The following is a 21,026-nucleotide window of genomic DNA, read 5'->3' on the forward strand; positions in this document are numbered from 1 at the left end:
TATTGTCCAGGCTGCAGTGCAGTGGCACAATCATAGGTCACTGCAGCCTCGACCTCCTGGGGTCAGGTGATCCTCCTGCCTCTGCCTCCTAAGTAGCTAGGACTATAGGTGTGCTCCACCACACCTGGATAATTTTTTGTGTTTTGTAGAGACGGGGGTTTCACTATGTTACCTAGGTCTGGAACTCCTGGACTCCGGTGATCTTCCCACCGTGGCTTCCCAAAATGCTGGGATTACAGGCATGAGTTGTTGCTTCTGGCCCCGATTTCTTTCTTTCTTTTTTTTTTTTTTTGTTTTTTTGAGACAGAGTCTCACTTTGTCACCCAGGCTGGAGCACAGTGGCATGATCTCGGTTCATTGCAACCTCTTCCTCCTGGGTTCAAGCGATTCTCCTGCCTCAGCCTCCCGAGTAGCTGGGACTACAGGCGCCCCGCCACCATTCCCAGCTAATTTTTTGTATATTTATTAAAGACGGGGTTTCTCAATGTTGGTCAAGCTGGTCTCGAACCCCTGACCTCAAGTGATCTTCCCGCCTCGGCCTCTCAAAGTGCTGAGACTGCAGGCGGGAGCCAATGTGCCCGGCTGCTTTTACTATTCTTGCAACTTTTTTCATTTGACATTCCATTAAAATAAAAAGTTAAAAAATTTTTTTTTCCTGAGGGGATGTTTTATCAAGGACAGCTTTATCAACGGTCCCGGACCTAAAAACGTTAAGAACCCATGATTTACGGTTGAGGAGGCAACTTCGATCCAAAATCCTAAAAGTCAAGTTCCTGTGACCTGGCTTCCTGAGCCTCCCCGCTCCCGCGCCCCCTGGAGGTCAGGGCCAGAACAACACGGCATTCCTATAATGCTCCAAACCGCCACAAACCGACCTTCGAAATCCTGGGTGAGTAAGGCAGACCGCTCACATGGCTTCAATTAGCAGAACTAAAACTTGCTGAACATCGTGCACCTGCATGTCCATCGCCAAACACAAACTCCGCCTTTGTAAAAGTCTAGGTGAATTCCCAGCTGAATTCAGAAGGGTGACAGGAATGGGACTTTTCATTGGTATTTTTCTTTCCTTTTTTCTTTTTTTTGGAGTCGGGAGGAGTGTATTTCTGGATTGTTTAAATATTTACAATGAGCATCCATTTCCTTTGCAATTAAAAGAAAATCAGGGCCGGGCGCGGTGGCTCAAGCCTGTAATCCCAGCACTTTGGGAGGCCGAGGCGGGTGGATCACGAGGTCAGGAGATCGAGACCATCCTGGCTAACATGGTGAAACCCCGTCTCTACTAAAAATACAAAAAACTAGCCGGGCGTGGTGGCGGGCGCCTGTAGTCCCAGCTACTCGGAGGCTGAGGCGGAAGAATGGCGTGAACCCGGAAGGTGGAGCTTGCAGTGAGCCGAGATCGTGCCACTGCACTCCAGTTTTGAGACTGCACTCAAATTTTGAGACGGAGTCTCGCTCTGTCGCCCAGGCTGGAGTGCAGTGGCGCGATCTCGGCTCACTGCAACCTCCGCCTCCCGGGTTCAAGCGATTCTCCCGCCTCAGCCTCCTGAGTAGTTGGGACTACAGGCGCCTGCCACCACGTTCAGCAAATTTTTGTATTTTTAGTAGAGATGGGGTTTCACCATGTTAGCCAGGATAGTCTCAATCTCTTGAACTCGTGATCTGCTTGCCTCGGCCTCCCAAAGTGCTGGGATTACAGGCATGAGGACCGCACCCAGCCAAAAACCAGATTTTTAAAAATTGAAGTTTGCTGTAGAAAAATACTGTGGGAGAAAGTTGTGGGTGGTGTTTTGTAGTCGCAAAAGGACATGGGGAAAAAAAACTGAGTGTGTTCCTGTAATTATCATAACAATCACACTCATTGTGCCGTAGGCTCCACAGGAGGGCTGTGAGCTGTGGTTACCAGATAAAATACAAGATTCCCAGATAAAATATGAAAAAAAATTTTTTTGTGATCTTAACTCACTGCAGTCTTGATCTCCTGGGCTGAAGCGATCCTCCTGCCTCAGCCTTCCAGGTAGCTGGGACCACAGGCACGTGCCACCATGCCCAGCTAATTTTTAATTTATTTTGTTGAGATGGGATCTCACTGTGTTGCCCAGGCTGGTCTCAAATTCCTGGCCTCAAGTGATCCTTCCTCGGTGTCCCAATGCCCTGGGATTACAGGTATGAACCACCAGGCCCAACCCTGAAATTTAAAGTTAACTGGGCAATCTGTAGTGTGTTTATGTTTGTTTGTGTGGGTGTGTGTGCTAAATCAGGCAACCCTATTCTGAGCAGAGGAGTGCTCTGATCTGACTTAGATTTTAATAGGCGCCCTCTGGTTGCTGATGGAGATGAGACTACGGAGGGCGGGCAGTGAAGATCCCAGAGAGGAGGCTACTGTAATGGTCCAAGCAGTAGGTGATAGTGATTTGGATCAGGGTAACAGAGTCGAGGTGGTGAGGGGCTGACAGGTCATGGATCTATTTTGAAGGAAAGGCCAAGTCCAGGCTCCTTAGCTCGGCATTCAAGGCTTCTCTCCACCACAGGACACACTTCCTCTCTGGCTTCTCAGACCCTGTAGCAGATAAAATGATGATCCCCGATGGTGTCCACATCTTAATCCTCTGAATCTGTGAACAGGTGACCTTCCATGGCAAAAGGGACTTTGCGGATGAAATTAAGTTAAAGATCTTTAGATGGGGAAGTGATTATCCTGGATTGGGTCTGGATGGGCTCACTGGAATCACAAGAGTCCTTATATGAGGAAGATAGAAATTTGAGACATATGGTAGAGGAGGAGGTGATGGGACCACAGAGGCAGGGATGGGCAGGGTGCAGCCACAAGCCAAGGAATGCCAGGAGCCCCCTGAACCTGGGAGAGGCAAGGAACAGATTCTGCCCTGGAACCTCTGGAGGGAGTGCTGACATCTTGATTTTGGACTTCTGGCCTGCAGAACCATGCCAAAATAATTGTCTGGCCTTTTTTTTTTTTTCTTCCCCCTGAGATGGAGTCTTGCTCTGTAGCCCAGGCTGGAGTGCAGTGTTGCCATCTTGGCTCACTGCAACCTCCACCTCCTGGGTTCAAGCAATTCCTTGTTCCTCAGCCTCCTGAGTAGCTGGGACTACAGGCATGAACCACCACACCCAGGTAATTTCTGTATTTTTAGTAGAGATGGGTTTTGCCATGTTGGCCAGGCTGGTCTCGAACTCCTGACCTCAATGATCTGCCTGCCTCAGCCTCCCAAAGTGCTGGGATTGCAGGCATGAGCCACTGCACCTGGCCCTGGTGTTAAGCCCACATTTTGTGCTAATTGGTTACAGCAGCCACAGGAAGGTAATCTAGGCTCCTTCCTTGTCCCAGGCTCTAGGAAGTATTTTAGAGCAGGGGTCCCCCACCCCTGGGCTGCAGACCTGTACTAGTCCATGGCCTGCTAGGAACCATGCGGCATAGCAGGAGGTGAGTGGCAGGTGAGTAAGCGAAGCTTCATCTGTAAATACAATCGTGCCCCAGCCGTACCCCTTCGCTCGTGTTACCCTCTGAGCCCCGCCTCCCCTCTGAGCCCCGCCTCCTGTCAGATCAGTGACAGAATTAGATCCTCATAAGAGCATGAACCCTGTTGTCAACAGCGCATTCGAGGGATCTGGGTTGCACGCTCCCTGTGAGAATCTAATGCCTGATGATCTGTCACTGTCTCCCATCACCCCCAGATGGGACCATCTAGTTACAGGAAAACAAGCTCAGGGATTCCACTGATTCTACATTATGGTGAATTGTATAATTATTTCATTATGTATTACAATGTAACAATAATAGAAATAAAGTACCCCACGAATGTAATACACTTGAATCATTCCAAAATCAGCCCCCACAACCTTTGGCCTGTAGAAAAATTGTCTTCCACAAAACCGGTCCTTGGTGCCAAAAAGGTTGGGGACCACGGTCTTAGAGAACCCACAATGAAGCTGGAGAGGATGAAGTGTGGACCCCATTTCCAAGACGGAGGTGGTTGTGGCTTGTGTGGCTAGTGTGGCTTGTGGAGTGGGTGGGCGGTGTGTGGGGTGGATAGCGCCATCTTCTATTGCCAACTTCGTAACCCTAGAAGGAAGATTTTTTCTTTTTCTTTTTTTTTCTTTCCTTTTCTTTTTTTTGAGATTGAGTCTTGGTGTTGTCAGCCTGGGCTGGAGTGCAATGGTGCGATCTCCGCTCACTGCAATCTCCGCCTCCCAGGTTCCAGCAATTCTTCTGCCTCAGCCTCCCGAGTAGCTGAGATTACAGGCACCTGCCACCACTCCTGGCTAATTTTTGTATTTTTAGTAGAGATGAGGTTTCACCATGTTGGCCAGGCTGGTCACGATGGTTTTTTTTGTTGTTGTTGAGACAGAGTCTTGCTCTGTTGCCCAGGCTGGAGTGCAATGGCATCATCTCGGCTCACTGCAACCTCTGCCTCCTAGGTTCAAGCAATTCTCCTGCCTCAGCCTCCCGAGTAGCTGGGATTACAGGCTGGGGCCTTCGAAGGAAAGAGATAGATGGCTCCAGGCCGGGCGCGGTGGCTCACACTGGTAATTCTAGCACTTTGGGAGGTTGAGGTGGGTGATTGCCTGAGCTCAGGAGTTCGAGTCCAACCTGGCCAACATGGTGAAACCCCATTTTTACTAAAAATACAAAAAATTAGCCGGGGGTGGTGACACAGGCCTGTAATCCCAGCTACTCGGGAGGCTGAGGCAGGAGAATCGCTTGAACCTGGTAGGCAGAGGTTGCAGTGAGCTGAGATCGTATCACTGCCCTCTAGCCTGGGCAACAAGCAAGACTCCATCTCAAAGAGAGAGAGAGAGAGAGAGACAGAGAGACAGAGAGAGAGAGAGAGAGAGAGGGCCCCAACTAGGGAAACCAAGGCCAGAAGAGGGGCCGAGCCTACAAAGGAACTTCCTCGGTTTTCCGAGCACTGGCCCCCGTTCTCTGCCTGGGAGGAGGTGGTTAGAGTCCCCTGGGTGTGTGCCCCGCAGAGGGAGCTCTGGCTGCAGTGCCCAGTGTGCAGACCAATGAGAGCCTCAGAGAGAAAGATGGTCATTTCCTCCCTGCATCTTCCCTTGGGGCTTTAAAAACCACAGCCCTTGGGCAGGAGGGACCTTCGATCCTCGGGGAGCCCAGGAGACCAGAACATGGTGAGTCTCGAAGGGGAATGGGAGCAGGAAGCTTTGCCCAGGGTCCCTCCCATCTCTGCTCCCCTGGGTCCTTTCTCTCCCCAACTGTCACCATCGACTCTGTCTCTCCCTTTCCTTCTGTCTCCCTGTCTTCCACCTCCCACCTTCCCTCTCTCCCACATCCCAGGCTCTAACACTCTAGGACTGGGATGTGGCCATGGGAATAAGATCGTCAAGTTGTGGGAGCCACAGCAACCTCATGGGGCTGGGGTCCGAGAAAACTCCCCAGGGGAGGGGACCCTTGAGTTGGGTCTCATAAGATGACTAAGAATTCCACAAGCAGCCGAGCACGGTGGCTCACGCCGTAATCACAGCACATTGGGGATTGTGCCAAGGTGGGAGGATTGCTTGAGGCCGGGAGTTGAAGACCAGCCTGGCCAACATAGTGACACCCTGTCTGTATTTTTTTAAAAAAAGAATTCCACAAGTGAAAAGATCTAGAGAAGGCCTTCCAGGCAGTAGGAATGGTAGAGAAAATGTTGGGAGGCTGGAAAGAACCAGTTTGGAGGAATAGTAAAGTTACTCACAAGCTCTTGCAGATAGATGTTCTTTTCTTTTTTGACTTGGGATCTTGCATGGTTGCCCAGGCTGGAGTGCAGTGGCACCGTCATAGCTCACTGCAATCTTGAACTCGGGCTCAAGTGATCCTCCCACTTTAGCCTTCTGAGTACCTGGGACCACAGGCATGCACCACTATGTCCGGCTAATTTTAAAATTTTTTATTCTTGTAGAGATGGGTTCTTGGCTATGTTGTCAGGGCTGGTCTCGAACTCCTGGCCTCAAGCCATCCTCCCACCTTGGCCTCCCAAAGCTCTGGGATTACTGGCGTGAGGCCATTGCACCCGGTCGTTTCAGATGTTCTACATGATAGAGATAGGGAAACCGAGGCCCAGGCAGGAGCAGAGATGGCCGGGGACCCTCCGTGGTTGGTGGCAGAATGAGGTTATGCCACAGATTCTGCGAGTGTCAGAAGGAACGCAGCCCAGGCTAGGTGAAGGTCCCCGTCATCCCTGCATCCGGCGTCCTGGGCACTGAGCCAGCAGAGCTGCGACTCAGCACCTGCTGTAACACAGGCATTGCCTTGCTTCATCCGTGTCAAAGAGGAAACGGAAGACAATTTGGATGGACTAGGGAGGGGACTCATGTTGCTTCATTCCTGCATTCCACCCTTGAGATCAGACCAGGGCAAATGGCACTCTCTGCTTCTTCTTTTTTCTTTCCAAAACATATTACAAAGTACCAAAGGACACTTGGTAAAAACTCATTCTCAGCCGGATGCGGTGGCTCATGCCTGTAATCCCAGCACTTTGGGAGGCCAAGGCATGCGGATCACGAGGTCAGGAGATTGAAACCATCCTAGCCAACATGGTGAAACTCCGTCTCTACTAAAAATACAAAAATTAGCTGGGCGTGTTAGTGGGCGCCTGTAGTCCCAGCTACTTGGGAGGCTGAGACATGACAATCGCTTGAACCCAGGAGGCGGAGGTTGCAGTGAGCTGAGATTGCACCACTGCACTCCAGTCTGGCAACAGAGTGAGACTCCGTCTCAAAAAACTAACAGAAAAAAAAGAAAACTCATTCTCCCTGCCTACCCCAGAGCCTCTGACTCCTTTTCTTTTCTTTTCTTTTCTTTTTGAGACGGAGTTTTACTCTTGTCACCCAGGCTGGAGTGCAATGGCACGATCTTGGCTCACCGCAACCTCCGCCTCCTGGGTTCAAGCAATTCTCCTGCCTCAACCTCCCAAGTAGCTGGGATTACAGGCATGCGCCACCACGCCTGGGTGGTTTTTTGTCTTTTTAGTAGAGACGGAGTTTCACCGTATTGGCCAGGCTGGTCTTGAACTCCTGACCTCAGGTGATCCACCCACCTTGGTCTCCCAAAGTGCTGGGATTACAGGTGTGAGCCACTGTGCCTGGCCCTCTGACTCCTTTTCATTGCCCCCTCCCCTACCCAGAGGCAACCACAGGATGCCAGTTTGTGGTGGATCCTTCCAGAAACAGTTTACAGATGTCTGAGAGCACAGATGCTTAGGGAACAAAGTAAGGACTAGCGTGATGCAGGGAACCCCAAAACCGATCTCAGCTTCTGTCTCTACTGTGAAATAGCTGCAGAGATCTGTCCTCTCCTTATCTTTTTGTTTTTTCAAGACAGTGTCTTGCTCTGTTGCCCAGGCTGGAGTGCAGTGGTGTGATCTCAGCTCACTGCAACCTCCACCTCCTGGGTTCAAGTGATTCTCCTGCTTCAGCCTCCCAGGTAGCTGGGACTACAGGTGCCCGCCACCACGCCTGGCTAATTTTCGTATTTTTATTTTTATATTTTTGTATTTTTAGTAGAGACAGGGTTTCACCCTGCTGGCCAGGCCAGTCTCAAACTCCTGGCCTCAAGCAATCTTCCTGCCTCGGCTTCCGAAAGTGCTGGGATTACAGTCATGAGCCACCGTGCCTGGCCACCCTCTCCTTATCTTTTTTTTTTTTTTTTTTTTTTGAGACGGAGTCTCGCTCTGTCGCCCAGACTGGAGTGCAATGGCCGGATCTCAGCTCACTGCAAGCTCCGCCTCCCGGGTTCACGCCATTCTCCTGCCTCAGCCTCCCGAGTAGCTGGGACTACAGGCGCCCGCCACCTCGCCCGGCTAGTTTTTTGTATTTTTTAGTAGAGACGGGGTTTCACCGTGTTAGCCAGGATGGTCTCGATCTCCTGACCTCGTGATCCACCCGTCTCGGCCTCCCAAAGTGCTGGGATTACAGGCTTGAGCCACCGCGCCCGGCCTCCTTATCTTTAAAGTGAGGATAATACTAGAACCTACATCATAGACTAGATGAGAGAATTGACTGAGTGAATGCATGAAAAGTTCTTGTAATAGTGCCTGGTATACAGCTGGCACTCAATGTGGGTGACATTTCTATCCTTTCCCAGCCTTATAAATAGCAGTATGTTTTGTACAGTACTCTACATCTGACTTTTTTTCATGAATGACATATAGTATTATTAACTGGCATTTATTGAGTGCTTACTGCATACCAGGCATTGTATTAAGGCATTCATTAATTTCCCCTCAAGCAAACTTGAGGAAGGTACTTCATTCCCATGTAGTTCAAGGGAGTTGCCTCCTCCTCCTCCTTTTTTTCTTTTTTCTAGACAGGGTCTACTGAGGTCTCCCACCTCAGCCTCCTGACTAGGTGGGACTACAGGTGCATGCCACCACGCCCAGCTAGATTTAAACTTTTTTGTAGTGATGGGGTCTTGCTATGTTGCCCAGCCTGGTGCTTCTTTCTTTCTTTTATTCAGCTGAGTAATGTGCTAATAGGAGGTTTCATCCCCTTCAATGGAAATTTAGTTTGAATTCCAATATTTGGTCTGTTTTGTTTTGTTTTGAGAACAAGTCTCGCTCTGTCACCCAGGCTGGAGGGCAGTGGTGTGATCTTGGCTCACTGCACCTCCGCCTCCTGGATTCTGGTGATTCTCCTGCCTCAGCCTCCCAAGTAGCTGGTATTACAGGTGCGCGCCACCACACACGGCTAATTTTTGTATTTTATTATTTTAATAGAGACAGGGTTTCATCATGTTGGCCAGGCTGGTCTCAAACTCCTGACCCCATGATCCACCTGCCTCGACCTCCCAAAGTGCTGAGATTACAGGCGTGAGCCACCGCGCCTGGCTTCCAGCCACATTCTTTAACTCAGTATCTACAGACCTTCCAGTCCCATCTTGGCCGCCGGCCAGCCATGCTGACCTTTCGCTTCTGCTATGCAGAAACGGATTTTGAGACTCCGCCTAAAAAACAAACAAACAAACAAACAAACAAACAAAAAAAAAAAACAAAAAAAAAAGAGGGTTTTGGAGCTCAGCTCTCAGGAGTTTCTCTCCTGTCTCTGTTCTTGCTAACTGAGAAGACTTGGAGAGGTCTCTTCATTTCTCTGTAGCCTCATTTTTCTCATCTGGAAAATGAGTGTTGCTATTGCAACAAGTCTCCTAGGGTTGCTTTGTGGGTTAAATGAGATAATACACGAGAAAGGCTCAGGACAGCTTGGCAATGATTATGGCTATTCTTGTAAGTACTGCGCCTTCTCCTTCACCGTGTTCTCATCTGATTGTTCACATCTTGCTGCCAGCACCCTTGTCTAAGCCACCGTCATGCCTCATGTCACCTGGACAGTTCCAATCTCCTTTTCCTCCCGGCTTCTGCTTTCTGCCCCTTTCTCCATGCAACAGACAAGGGTCCTTCTTCTAATGCGCACGTGAATTTAGGAACAATAATAGTACCTTGCCCTTCGTGCTGTTGTGACATAGATACACACTGTGATTAGGAAATTACTGAGCCAACACTTGGGAAGCACCTGGAATAGTGCTAGGCAATTAGAACCCCCAGAGTAGCCCTGGACCTGCACTGCCCAATATGTGGGCCACGTGCCACAATGCAGCTGATCTACATTTATTTTTCACGATTTTATTTTATTTTATTTTATTTTTGAGATGGAATTTCACTCTTGTTGCCCAGGCTGGAGTGTAGTGAAGCGATCTCGGCTCACTGTAGCCTCCATCTTCCGAGTTCCAGAGATTCTTCTGCCTCAGCATCCCAGATAGCTGGGACTACAGATGCACGTCACCACTCCTGGCTAATTTTTGTATTTTTTAGTAGAGACAGGGTTTTACCATGTTGGTCAGGCTGGTCTTGAGCTGCTGACCTCAGGTGATCCACCTGCCTGGGCCTCCCAAATTGCTGGGATTACAGGAGTGAGCTACTGTGTCCAGCTTATTTTATTTTTTAGAGATGGAGTCTCGCTCTGTCGCCCAGGATGGAGTGCAGTGGTGCAATCTCAGCTCACTACAACCTCTGCCTCCCAGGTTCAAGTGATCTTCCTGCCTTGGTCTCCTGAGTAGCTGGAATTACAGGTGCTTGCCATCACACCCAGCTAACTTTTGTATTTTTAGTAGAGACGGGGTTTCCCTATGTTGGCCAGGCTGGTCTTGAACTCCTGACCTCAAGTGATCCGCCCTCCTTGGTCTCCCAAAGTGCTGGGATTACAGGAGTGAGTCACCGCGCCTGGCCTCACCCCAGATGTTGGAGATCTTTCCACATCATTATATAAACAACTTCCTCATTCTTTTTGTTTGTTTTTTTTCTTTTTTGTAGGGATAGGGTCTTGCTAGGTTACCCAGGCTGATCTTGAACTCCTGGGCTCAAGAAATCCTCCTGCTTCAGCCTCCCAAAAGTGCTGGGATTACAGGCCTGAGCCACTGCACCTGGCCAACTTTTCCATTCTTTTTGATAGCTGTGTAGTATTCCGTTGCCTAGATGTACCATCATTAATGTAGCCAGTCCCCTCTTGCTGGACACTTCAGTTATTTCCAGTATTTGGAGTGGTGACGCAGTGGCAAAACTTTGCAAGCCATTTGTGTCTAAAGATCCTGGAAACCACAGGATGTTGGAATCAGCATATTTTTTCTGCCTTTCTGAAGTCAACCAGAGGAAAGGACTGAGCGAGCTCATGGCAGGAAAGGAGCTTTGTCAGCTGACGAGGGAGTGACAAGGCAATGTCAGAGCAGAGGGTGAGGAGGCTTCCCTTAGGAGGGTCTGAGTCATTCTGTAGTCAAGGGTTGCTGGGAGCATGCGAAACCAGCAGACGCAAAAGTTACCTTCATGCATCACAGCCAAGGGGGGCATTCAAAATCTTTAACAACATGCTAAAGTGCAGAGGACCCCTGGGCAGGGTCTAGGGCCTCCTGCTGCACCTAGCATTAACTGTTTAGTGACATGAGCGTTGGGACCTGGAGTGGGGGTGTCCCAGGGTAGGAAACAGGAACTTAGGGTGCTGGGAGTGGGCAATAGAAGAGGTGGGTGGCTGAGGGCAGGGGCTGTTTACCAATGAAAATATTTTAAACAATGTTAACCTTCTATTTGGAAACATTTTCAAACTTACAGAAAAATGACAAGAATGGAACAGGCTCATATACATATACATTTTACCCAGGCTCTCCCAATTTACTATATCTATCTCTCCATTATCCATCCATCCAACCATCCATCCATCCATCCATCCATCCATCCATCCATCCATCCATCCATCTATTATCTAGCTATTTTTTTTTGAGACAGAGTCTTGCTCTGTTGTCCAGGCTGGAGTGCAGTGGAGTAATCTTGACTCACTGCAACCTCCACCTTCCAGGTTCAAGGGATTCTCCTGCCTCAGCCTCCCAAGTAGCTGGGACTACAGGCACACACCACCACGCCCAGCTAATTTTTTGGTACTTTTAGTGGAGATGGGGTTTTGCTATGTTGGCCAGGCTGGTCTTGATCTTCTGACCTCAAGTGGTTACAGGCATGAGCCACCACGCCCAGCCCATTGTCTATCTACTTATCCATCCTCTATCTCCCAATCATATCTCTATCTATCCATTGTCTATCAGTCATCTATCTATCCATCATCCATGCATCCACTCATTCGCCCATTCGTTATCTATCTATCCATCCATCCATTCATTCATTCATATCCATCCATCTTTCTATCATTTTTTTTTTTTTTTTTTTTTTTGAGACAGAAGTCTTTCTCAGTCAAGGCCGGAGTGCAGTGGCGCGATCTCAGCTTACTGCAACCTCCGCCTCCCAGGTTCAAGTGATTCTCCTGCCTCAGCCTCTGGAGTAGCTGGGATTACAGGGGTGCGCCAACATGCTGGCTAATTTGTATATTTTTAGTGGCCTTTTTTGAATGGCTTCTTTCACTTAGCATCGTGTTTTCAAGATTCATCCACATTGTAGCATGTGTCAGCACTTCCTTTTCATGGCTGAGTAATATTCCACCACGTGACTAAACAACCCCTTTTTCCTTCACTCATTATCAGAAAGTGACATCTTAGCTTTCAGTCATTTACTCATGGGGGTGATTCCACCAGCAAATGCCCACTGCCTACAGCCTGGTTAACCTTGGGCGGGTACAATGTTAGGGAACTAGAAATAAAAAAAGAAGGACTATCCAGGCATGGTGACTTTTACATCTGTAATCTCAGCACTTTGGGAGTTCAAGCCTGGAGAGTTGCTTGAAGTCAGGAGTTTGAGACCATCCTGTGCAACAAAGTGAGACCCCAACTCTACAAAAAAAAAAAAAAAAAAAAAAAAAAAACAACAAAAATTAGCTGGGTGTGGTAGTGCACAACTGTAGTCCTAGCTACTCGAGAGGCTGAGGCAGGAGGATTGCTTGAGCCAGAGGGGTTGGGGTGACAGTGATCCATGATTGCACCACTGCACACAAGCCTGGGTGACAGATCAAGACTCCATCTCAAAAAAAAAAAAAAAAGAGAGAAAAAGGAAATATAAAAAGGGAGCTGGGCCTGTAATCTCAGCACTTTGGGAGACCAAAGCAGGAGGATTGCTTGAACCCAGGAGTTTGAGACCAGCCTGGGCAGCACAGTGAGATCCTCCTCTTTACAGAAAATTAAAAATTAGCTGGGCACAGTAGTATGCACCTGTAGTCCCAGCTGCCTGGGAGGCTGAGGCAGGAGGATCACCTGAGCCTGAGAAGTCAAGGCTGCAGTGAGCCGAGGTTGCACCCCTGAGCTATAGCCTGGGTAGCAGAGTGAGACCCAGTATCAAAAAAAAAAAAAAAAAAAAGATTCAGAGATGTGGATCTGAGCTCTTCAATAATCGAAGTATTGACAAATAATAATACCAATGGCTGCCACTTGTCCCCTTCTCTGTGTCAGATGCTGTGCTAGGTGCTTAGGCATTTTTCATCTTCTTTAATCTTTAAGGTGAATATTTTAAAAGTGTAAAAACCAGGCTGGGTGCGGTGGCTCACGCCTGTAATCCCAGCACTTTGGGAGGCCAAGGTGGGTGGATCACGATGTCAGGAGTTCGAGACCAGCCTAACTAACATGGTGAAACCCTGTCTCTACTAAAAATACAAAAATTAGTAGGGCATGGTGGTGGGCGCCTTTAGTCCCAGTTACTCAGGAGGCTGAGGCAGGAGATTCACTTGAACCTGGGAGGCAGAGGTTGCAGTGACCTGAGATTGTGCCACTGCACTCCAGCCTGGCGACAGATCGAGACTCTGTCTTGGCCAGGCTGGTCTCGAACCCCTGACCTCAGGTGATTTGCCCACCTCAGTCTCCTAAAGTGCTGGGGTTACAGGCATGAGCCACCACACCTCGCCTGAAATGAGCATATTAAGAGAACCTCCTTGTAGGTTGTGGTCAGGATCGAAAGAACAAATTCCATGTGGCACGTATAGCAGGTGCTCAGTAAGTACTGGCTGCTTTCGTATGACCACTCAGTGCCTTGATGGGTGCTTTACTGCAGTGTCTGATGGCTCTGGGCACAGATTTTGCCTACAAGGCTTTCTCTAGTCCAGCTGCCATGGACTGCAGCCTTTCTTTCTTGGGTGCATGACAGCTTCCTGCAGCTCTGTCTAGGAAGAAGTGATCAGGACCTTTTTTTTTTTTTTTTAGATGGAGTCTCACTCTGTTGCTCAGGCTGGAGTGCAATGGGGCTATCTCGGCTCACTGCAACCTCTGCCTCCTGGGTTCAAGCAATTCTGCCTCAGCCTCCCGAGTAGCTGGGATTAGAGGTGCACACCACCACACCCCTACAAATCCACCACTGCCATTCTTAGTCATCTATAGCCCTGCCCTCCTTCCTCCCTCTGTCCCTCTCTCCCTCTCTGCTTTCTTCCTCCCTAATTTCCTCCTCCCTCCTTTGTTTCTTTTCTTTCTTCCTGCCTTTCTTCCTTTCACCCTTCTTCCCTTCCTCATTTCCTCCTCCTTCCCTCCTTCATTCCCTCCTCTCTCTCTTCTCTCTTTCTTCCTCTTCCCTTCTTTCCTTCCTCCTTCCCTCTCCTCCTCTCTCTCCCTCTAGTTACTCCTTTTGCTGGAGTGTTTTTTGTGGAGTCCTAATTAGGGAAAAGGAGTCAGGTGGCAGGACCGAGGGAAAGCAATAAGAGGAAGGAGATAAACTATACATCTGCCTCTCTTCATGATTTAGGACACACAGCTCTCCTGTGCAAATAACTCCCAATTTTCCTGCGTCCAGCTACCGCCAGACACTCAGCTAATAGAAAAATGCAAGTTAGCTCACTGCAACCTTGGTGTTACTGGAACTTCACAAAGCCCTTTTCGCACACAGCACAAGCACCAGCATATAAAATCGCTAGCGAGCCTTCGTCTCTTTGCAGTTAGCTCCTCTGTTGCTGACCTGCCCATTGCACTCTTACAACATATTTTCCTACTTTCTCTAATAAATCTGCTTTTCTTTACCTACAACTGTCTTGGTAAATTCTTCTACCCTGCATCACTGGTCCCAAATAGTCACATTTACCTGTGATATTATTGTTATTTTTGTGAGAGAGGGTCTCACTATGTTGCCCAGGCTGGAGTGCAGTGGTGTGATCATAGCTCACTGCAGCCTTGACCTCCTAGGCTCTAGTGATCCTCCTGCCTCACCCTTCCAAGTACACCAAGTACACAGGAGTACACCACCATACCTGGCTACTTTTTTTTTTTTTTGGTAGAGACAGGGTCTTGCTATGTTGCCCAGGCTGGTCTCTAACTCCTGGGCTCAAGCAATCCTCCCACCTTGGCCTCCAAAGAGCTGGGATCACAGGCATGAGCCACAATGCTTGGCAAAAAAATCTATTTCTTATTCCTGTTTGTATCTTCCTCTTGCTGCCCCCAAACATTTTGTTCAGGGTTGGCACCATGATCCTACAATCAGTCTTAGTGCCCCAAGAAGAGAGGCAATCGGAGATTCAGTGCCACTGAGGTGAGGCAGCAGAAAAGACACAGAACCATCTATGAAGTACTTTTTGCCAAAAAAAGAAAAAAATTGTACCTAAATCTAATCGAAGTTCTAGATCTCAAACTACCACTTTACAGCAAAACCAAGGGAGAAAGGAACAGGTGAAATAACAGCACACCTAAAAAATCAGCAAAATCGGCCGGGCGCAGTGGCTCAAGCCTGTAATCCCAGCACTTTGGGAGGCTGAGGCGGGTGGATCACGAGGTCAGGAGATCGAGACTATCCTGGCTAACATGGTGAAACCCCGTCTCTACTAAAAATACAAAAAACTAGCCGGGCGTGGTGGCGGGCGCCTGTAGTTCCAGCTACTTGGGAGGCTGAGGTGGGAGAATGGCGTGAACCCGGGAGGTGGAGCTTGCAGTGAGCTGAGATCACGCCACTGCACTCCAGCCTGGGAGACACAGCGAGACTCCGTCTCAAAAAAAAAAAAAAAAAAAAAAAAATCAGCAAAATCTACTTGAAATTGATAACTCCTGGCCGGGTGTGGTGGGTCTTGCCTGTAATCCCAGCACTTTGGGAGGCCAAGGTGGGCAGATCACAAGGTCAGGAGTTTGAGACCGCCTGACCAACATGGTGAAACTCTGTCTCTACTAAAAAATACAAAAATAAGCTGGGCGTGGTGGCACATTGCCTGTAATTGCAGCTACTCAGGAGATTGAGGCAGGAGAATCGCTTGAACCCAGGAGGCAGAGATCCAAGATCCCGCCACTGCACTCCAGCCTGGTGACAGAGTGAGACTCTGTCTCAAAAAAAAAAAAAAAAAAAAAAAAAAAAAAGAAATGGATAACTCCTCCTAATGGCTTTGGGTTTTGAAATTATATCAGTTAGAACAGATGGGCTGCTGGCTGGGCATGGTGGCTCATGCCTGTAATCCCAGCACTTTGGGAGGCCAAGGCAGGTGGATCATCTGAGGTTGGGAGTTCGAGACCAGCCTGACCAACATGGAGAAACCCCGTCTCTACTAAAAATACAAAATTAGCCGGACATGGACATGGTGGTGCATGCCTGTAATCCCAGCTACTCAGGAGGCTGAGGCAGGAGAATCGCTTGAACCCAGGAGGCGGAGTTTGCGGTGAGCAGAGATCGCACCACTGCACTCCAGCCTGGGCAACAAGAGCAAAACTCAGTCTCAAAAAAAAAAAAAAAAAGACCAGATGGGCTACTCGGCTCTCTATGGGAGGATAAAAAGGGAGGCGAAGAGCAGTAGATGAACGTGCAGAGGGTCACACAGGCTTCACATAGGGCAGTCAGGATCTGAACCCTAGAGGACTGACTCCAAATCCAGTGCTGCTAACCTGAGTGCCATTCTGAGCCCACCACTACTGGACTACTGGAGCCCAAGTCAAAAGCATTCGCATAGACTCATACTTGTAATCCTAGCACTTTGGGAGGCTGAAGCAGGTGAATTGTTTGAGGCCAGGAGTTTGAGACCAACCCTGGCAACATAGCAAGACCCCATCTCTACTAAAAATTAAAAAAATAAGCCAGGCATGGTGTGTGCCTGTAGTCACAGCTACTTGGGAGGCTGAGGCGAGAAGGTTGCTCGAGACTCGGAGATTGAGGCTGCAGTGAGTCATGATCACACCACTTGTACTCCAGCCTGGGTGACAGAGACTCTGTCTCTAAAAAGTTTTTTAAAATAGTGTTTTTATGCAATCTTTTTTTTTTGGACAGTCTCGCTCTGTTGCTAGGCTGGAGTGCAGTAGCACAATCTCAGCTCACTGCAACCTCCACCTCTTGGGTTCAAGCAATTCTCCTGCCTCAGCCTCCCGAGTAGTAGCTGGGACTGCAGGTGCCCGCCACCATGCCCGGCTAATTTTTATATTTTTAGGAGAGACGGGGTTTCACCATGTTGGCCAAGCTGGTCTTGATCTCTTGACCTCGTGATCCGCCCACCTTGGCCTCCCAAAGTGCTGGGATTACAGGCGTGCGCCACCGCACCCAGCCCCATACAGTCTTTTAAAGAATCAAAATTAATGCAAAAAAGTCCATGGTGAGAAAAAAAATCCAAATTTTAACTAAAGACCATCTGCTTTCATTTGTTTGTTTTAGCACACCGCATTATTGCACAACAGGAAATGTAGAGGCTGGTCCCCAACATTCTATTTTTATGACCAGTTTATACAGGCACCCCACAAGCCCTTTTCCCAACAAGGAACCTTGTTTTCCAATCTACAGATGCCTCGAACTCTCAGCTGGGCGGGTTCACCCAGGTTCACAGTGTGACAAGAGCATGCAATCAGATTAGGCAACATGGGGCTTTATGTAGTCATGGGTGTTTTGTGGTCTTGCGTTCTTTTGCTAAGCTTTATAAACTTTTTCTTCTTGGTTCAAACTATGGGAATGGCCAGGCACAGTGGCTCATGCCTATAATCCCGGCACTTTGGGAGGCTGAGGCGGGTGGGTCACCTGAGGTCAGGAGTTCGAGACCAGCCTGGCCAACATGGTGAAACCCCGTCTCTACTAAAAATACAAAAATTAGCCAGGCATGTTGGTGGGCACCTGTAATCCCAGCTACTCAGAAGGCTGAGGCAGGAGAATCGCTCAAACCCAAGAGGCAGAGGTTGCAGTGAGCCGAGGTCATGCCACTGCACTCCAGCCTGGCCAATAAAGTGAGACTGTGTCTCCAAAAAAAAAATTAATAACAAGCAGTGTGTCCTTCACTGACCAGTCTGAATGGGTAGTGGCTACAGCCTTGCAGTAGGGCTAGACTTTAACCATTAGGTTTCTAGATTGTGGGGAAGTGGGGAAGTCCAGGGGCTTCACAGGATGGGACTGAGGGGAGAGTGGCAGGCTGGCAAGGGGCCCAACCAGCATGGAATCATTTCAATTTTTTTTTTTTTTTTTTTTTTTTAGGCAGGGTCTCACTCTGTCACCCAGGCTGGAGTGCAATGGTGTGATCTCAGCTCATTGCAACCTCTGCCTCCTGGGCTCAGGTGATCTTCCCACCTCAGCCTCCGGAGTAGCTGGGACGACAGGCAAGTGCAACCACATCCGGCTAATTTTTGTATTTTCAGTAGAGACGGATTTTTGCCATGTTGCCCAGGCTATTCTTGAACTCCTGGGCTCAAGCAGTCTGCCCGCCTCGGCCTCCCAAAGTGCTGGGATTACAGGCGTGAGCCACCACATCTGCCTTAATATTTTAGTAAGTGGTATGACACCCTGGCTGACTCTCAGCCCTCAGCATCCCCATTTCCTAGGAAGAAAAAGCCACACAGGGGAAAAGCCACATGTCTGGGCCAGGATGCCCCCTCCCCGAGCATGTGTCTGCAGACTCATCCTCTCTGCTCTCTCCAATTCCCCTTAGGACCCCTTCAGTAGTACCACCCTTGATTATGAGCACTATGATGGCAAGAATGTCCTGGACTCCGACACCCCTGTGGATAAAACTTCTAACACGCTGCGTGTTCCAGACATCCTGGCCTTGGTCGTCTTTGCAGTCGTCTTCCTGGTGGGAGTGCTGGGCAATGCCCTGGTGGTCTGGGTGACGGCATTCGAGGTCAAGCGGACCATCAATGCCATCTGGTTCCTCAACTTGGCGGTAGCTGACTTCCTCTCCTGCCTGGCGCTGCCCATCTTGTTCACGTCCATTGTGCAGCATCACCACTGGCCCTTTGGCGGGACCGCCTGCCGCATCCTGCCCTCCCTTATCCTACTCAACATGTACGCCAGCATCCTGCTCCTGGCCACCATCAGTGCCGACCGCTTTCTGCTGGTGTTTAACCCCATCTGGTGCCAGAACTTCCGAGGGGCCGGCTTGGCCTGGATAGCCTGTGCCGTGGCTTGGGGTTTAGCCCTGCTGCTGACCATACCCTCCTTCCTGTACCGGGCGGTCCGGCAGGAGGAGTATTCACCAAAGGTGTTGTGTGGCGTGGACTACAACAACGACACACGGCGGGAGCGAGCTGTGGCCATTGTCCGGCTGGTCCTGGGCTTCCTGTGGCCCCTACTCACACTCATGATCTGTTACACCTTCCTCCTGCTCCGGACGTGGAGCCGCAGGGCCACGAGGTCCACCAAGACACTCAAGGTGGTGGTGGCGGTGGTGGCCAGTTTCTTTATCTTCTGGTTGCCCTACCAGGTGACGGGGACAATGATGTCCTTCCTGCGCCCGTCGTCACCCACATACCTGCAGCTGAAGAAGCTGGACTCCCTGAGTATCTCCTTTGCCTACATCAACTGCTGCATCAACCCCGTCATCTACGTAGTGGCTGGCCAGGGCTTCCAGGGCCGACTGCGGAAATCCCTCCCCAGCCTCCTCCGGAACGTGTTGACTGAAGAGTCCGTGGTTAGGGAGAGCAAATCATTCACGCGCTCCACAGTGGACACTATGACCGAGAAAACCCAGGCAGTGTAGGCGATAGCCTCATGGGCCACTGTGGCGCGATGTCTCCTTCCTTCCCGGCCACTCTCCTTCCGCTTGTTTTCACTCTGCTCTTCGTGGGATGGCGTTACCTTAGCTAACTAACTCTCCTCCATGTCGCCTGTCTTTCCCAGACTTGCCTCTCCTCTTCCAGTGGAACTCTTCTCATCCTTCCTCATTTGCAAGGTGAACGCTTCCTTCTAGGAAGCCCCCCCGGCCCCCACCCCACACACCGTCTTTCCATCCCAGGCTTTTGTAAAACAAACAGAAACCCACGTATCTGGGGTATTTCCATATAGCAATAGGTGTGAACAGGGAACTCAGAATACAGACAAATAGAAAGATTCTAGCTTTAAAAAAACGTATTTATTTTATGGTGAGTTGGAAAAAATGTAACTGGAATCTTAAAAGTTCTTTGGGATAAAACAGAAGTCCATGGAGTTATCTAAGCTCTTGTAAGTGAGTTGATTTAAAAAAGAAAATTAGGCTGAGAGCAGTGGCTCACGCCTGTAATCCCAGAACTTTGGGAGGCTGAGGCTGGTGGATCACCTGAGGTCAGGAGTTCCAGACCAGCCTGGCCAGCACGGTGAAACCCCGTCTGTACTAAAAATAGAAAAAATTAACCAGGCGTGGTAGTGGGTGCCTGTAATCCCAGCTACTTGGGAGGCTGAGGTGGGAGAATTGCTTGAACCTTGGAGGCAGAGGTTGCAGTGAGCCACGATCACTCCATTGCACTCCAGCCTGGGCGACAGAGGGAGACTGTCTCAAAAGCAAAAACAAAAACAAAAACACCTAAAAAGCCTACAGTTTTGTTTTTACTTTGTTTTTAAATTATACTTTCTATTTTGAGATCATTGCAAACTCAACACAGTTGTAAGGAATGATGCAGAGGGATCTTGTGTACCCTTCACCCAGCCTCCCCCAATGGCAACATCTTGCAAAACTACAGTGTAGTCTCATAACCAGGATATTGACATTGACACAGTGAAGATATGGGACATTCCCATCACCACGAGGATCCCCAGGATGCCTACCTCCTCCACCCCCACACTCCAGCCTTTTCCCTAAACCCTGGCGATCAGGAATCCACTCTCCATTTCTCCAGTTCTATAATGTTGTCATTTCAAGAATGTTATACAATGTAATCATATGGTATGTAATCTATTTTGAGCTTTTTTAAAAAAATAGTATGCATGACTTTAATGATGAAAATAAAAATAATGAATATTGAAATCTTGTGTTATTTCTAATGAATAATTGACTTTGCAGTAGGTATTAGTCCATTTGCACACTGCTGATAAAGACATACCCAAGACTGGGAAGAAAAAGAGATTTAATTGGATTTACAGTTCCACATGGCTGGGGAGGTCTCACAGTCATGGCAGGAGGCAAAGGCACTACTTACATGGCGGTGGCAAGAGAAGAAGAGGAAGAAGCAAAAGTGGAAACCCCTGTGAAACCCATCAGATCTTGTGAGACTTATTAACTATCACAAGAATAGCAAGGGAAAGACCAGACCCCGACCCACAACACATGGGAATTCTGAGAGATACAATTCAAGTTGAGATTTGGGTGGGGAGACAGCAAAACCATGTCGCAATATTTCTGCTTTGATTGTGTAGTGAGAAGCCATGGATTATCTAGAAATAGCATGCAGACTAGCCAGGTGTGGTGGCTAGTCTGTAATCCCAGCA

The 21,026-nt window shown here is 49.0% G+C and overlaps 1 protein-coding gene and 1 long non-coding RNA gene across 2 annotated transcripts; both read left to right on the top strand.

The window, feature by feature from the left end:
- Positions 1 to 5,107: 5,107 nt before the first annotated feature.
- C5AR1 (complement C5a receptor 1) lies at positions 5,108 to 20,565 on the top strand. The gene is made up of 2 exons (XM_015124344.3): positions 5,108 to 5,145; positions 18,277 to 20,565. The coding sequence occupies exons 1-2, from the start codon at positions 5,143 to 5,145 to the stop codon at positions 19,324 to 19,326; spliced, it is 1,053 nt and encodes a 350-aa protein (XP_014979830.1). The 5' UTR covers positions 5,108 to 5,142; the 3' UTR covers positions 19,327 to 20,565.
- On the top strand, positions 8,644 to 12,497 carry LOC144337220 (uncharacterized). The gene is made up of 2 exons (XR_013410020.1): positions 8,644 to 11,349; positions 12,367 to 12,497. It is a non-coding gene; the product is annotated as an uncharacterized LOC144337220 (long non-coding RNA).
- Positions 20,566 to 21,026: the final 461 nt, after the last annotated feature.

Source organism: Macaca mulatta, chromosome 19 (assembly GCF_049350105.2).
Source record: "Macaca mulatta isolate MMU2019108-1 chromosome 19, T2T-MMU8v2.0, whole genome shotgun sequence".
Lineage (NCBI taxonomy): Eukaryota > Metazoa > Chordata > Mammalia > Primates > Cercopithecidae > Macaca > Macaca mulatta.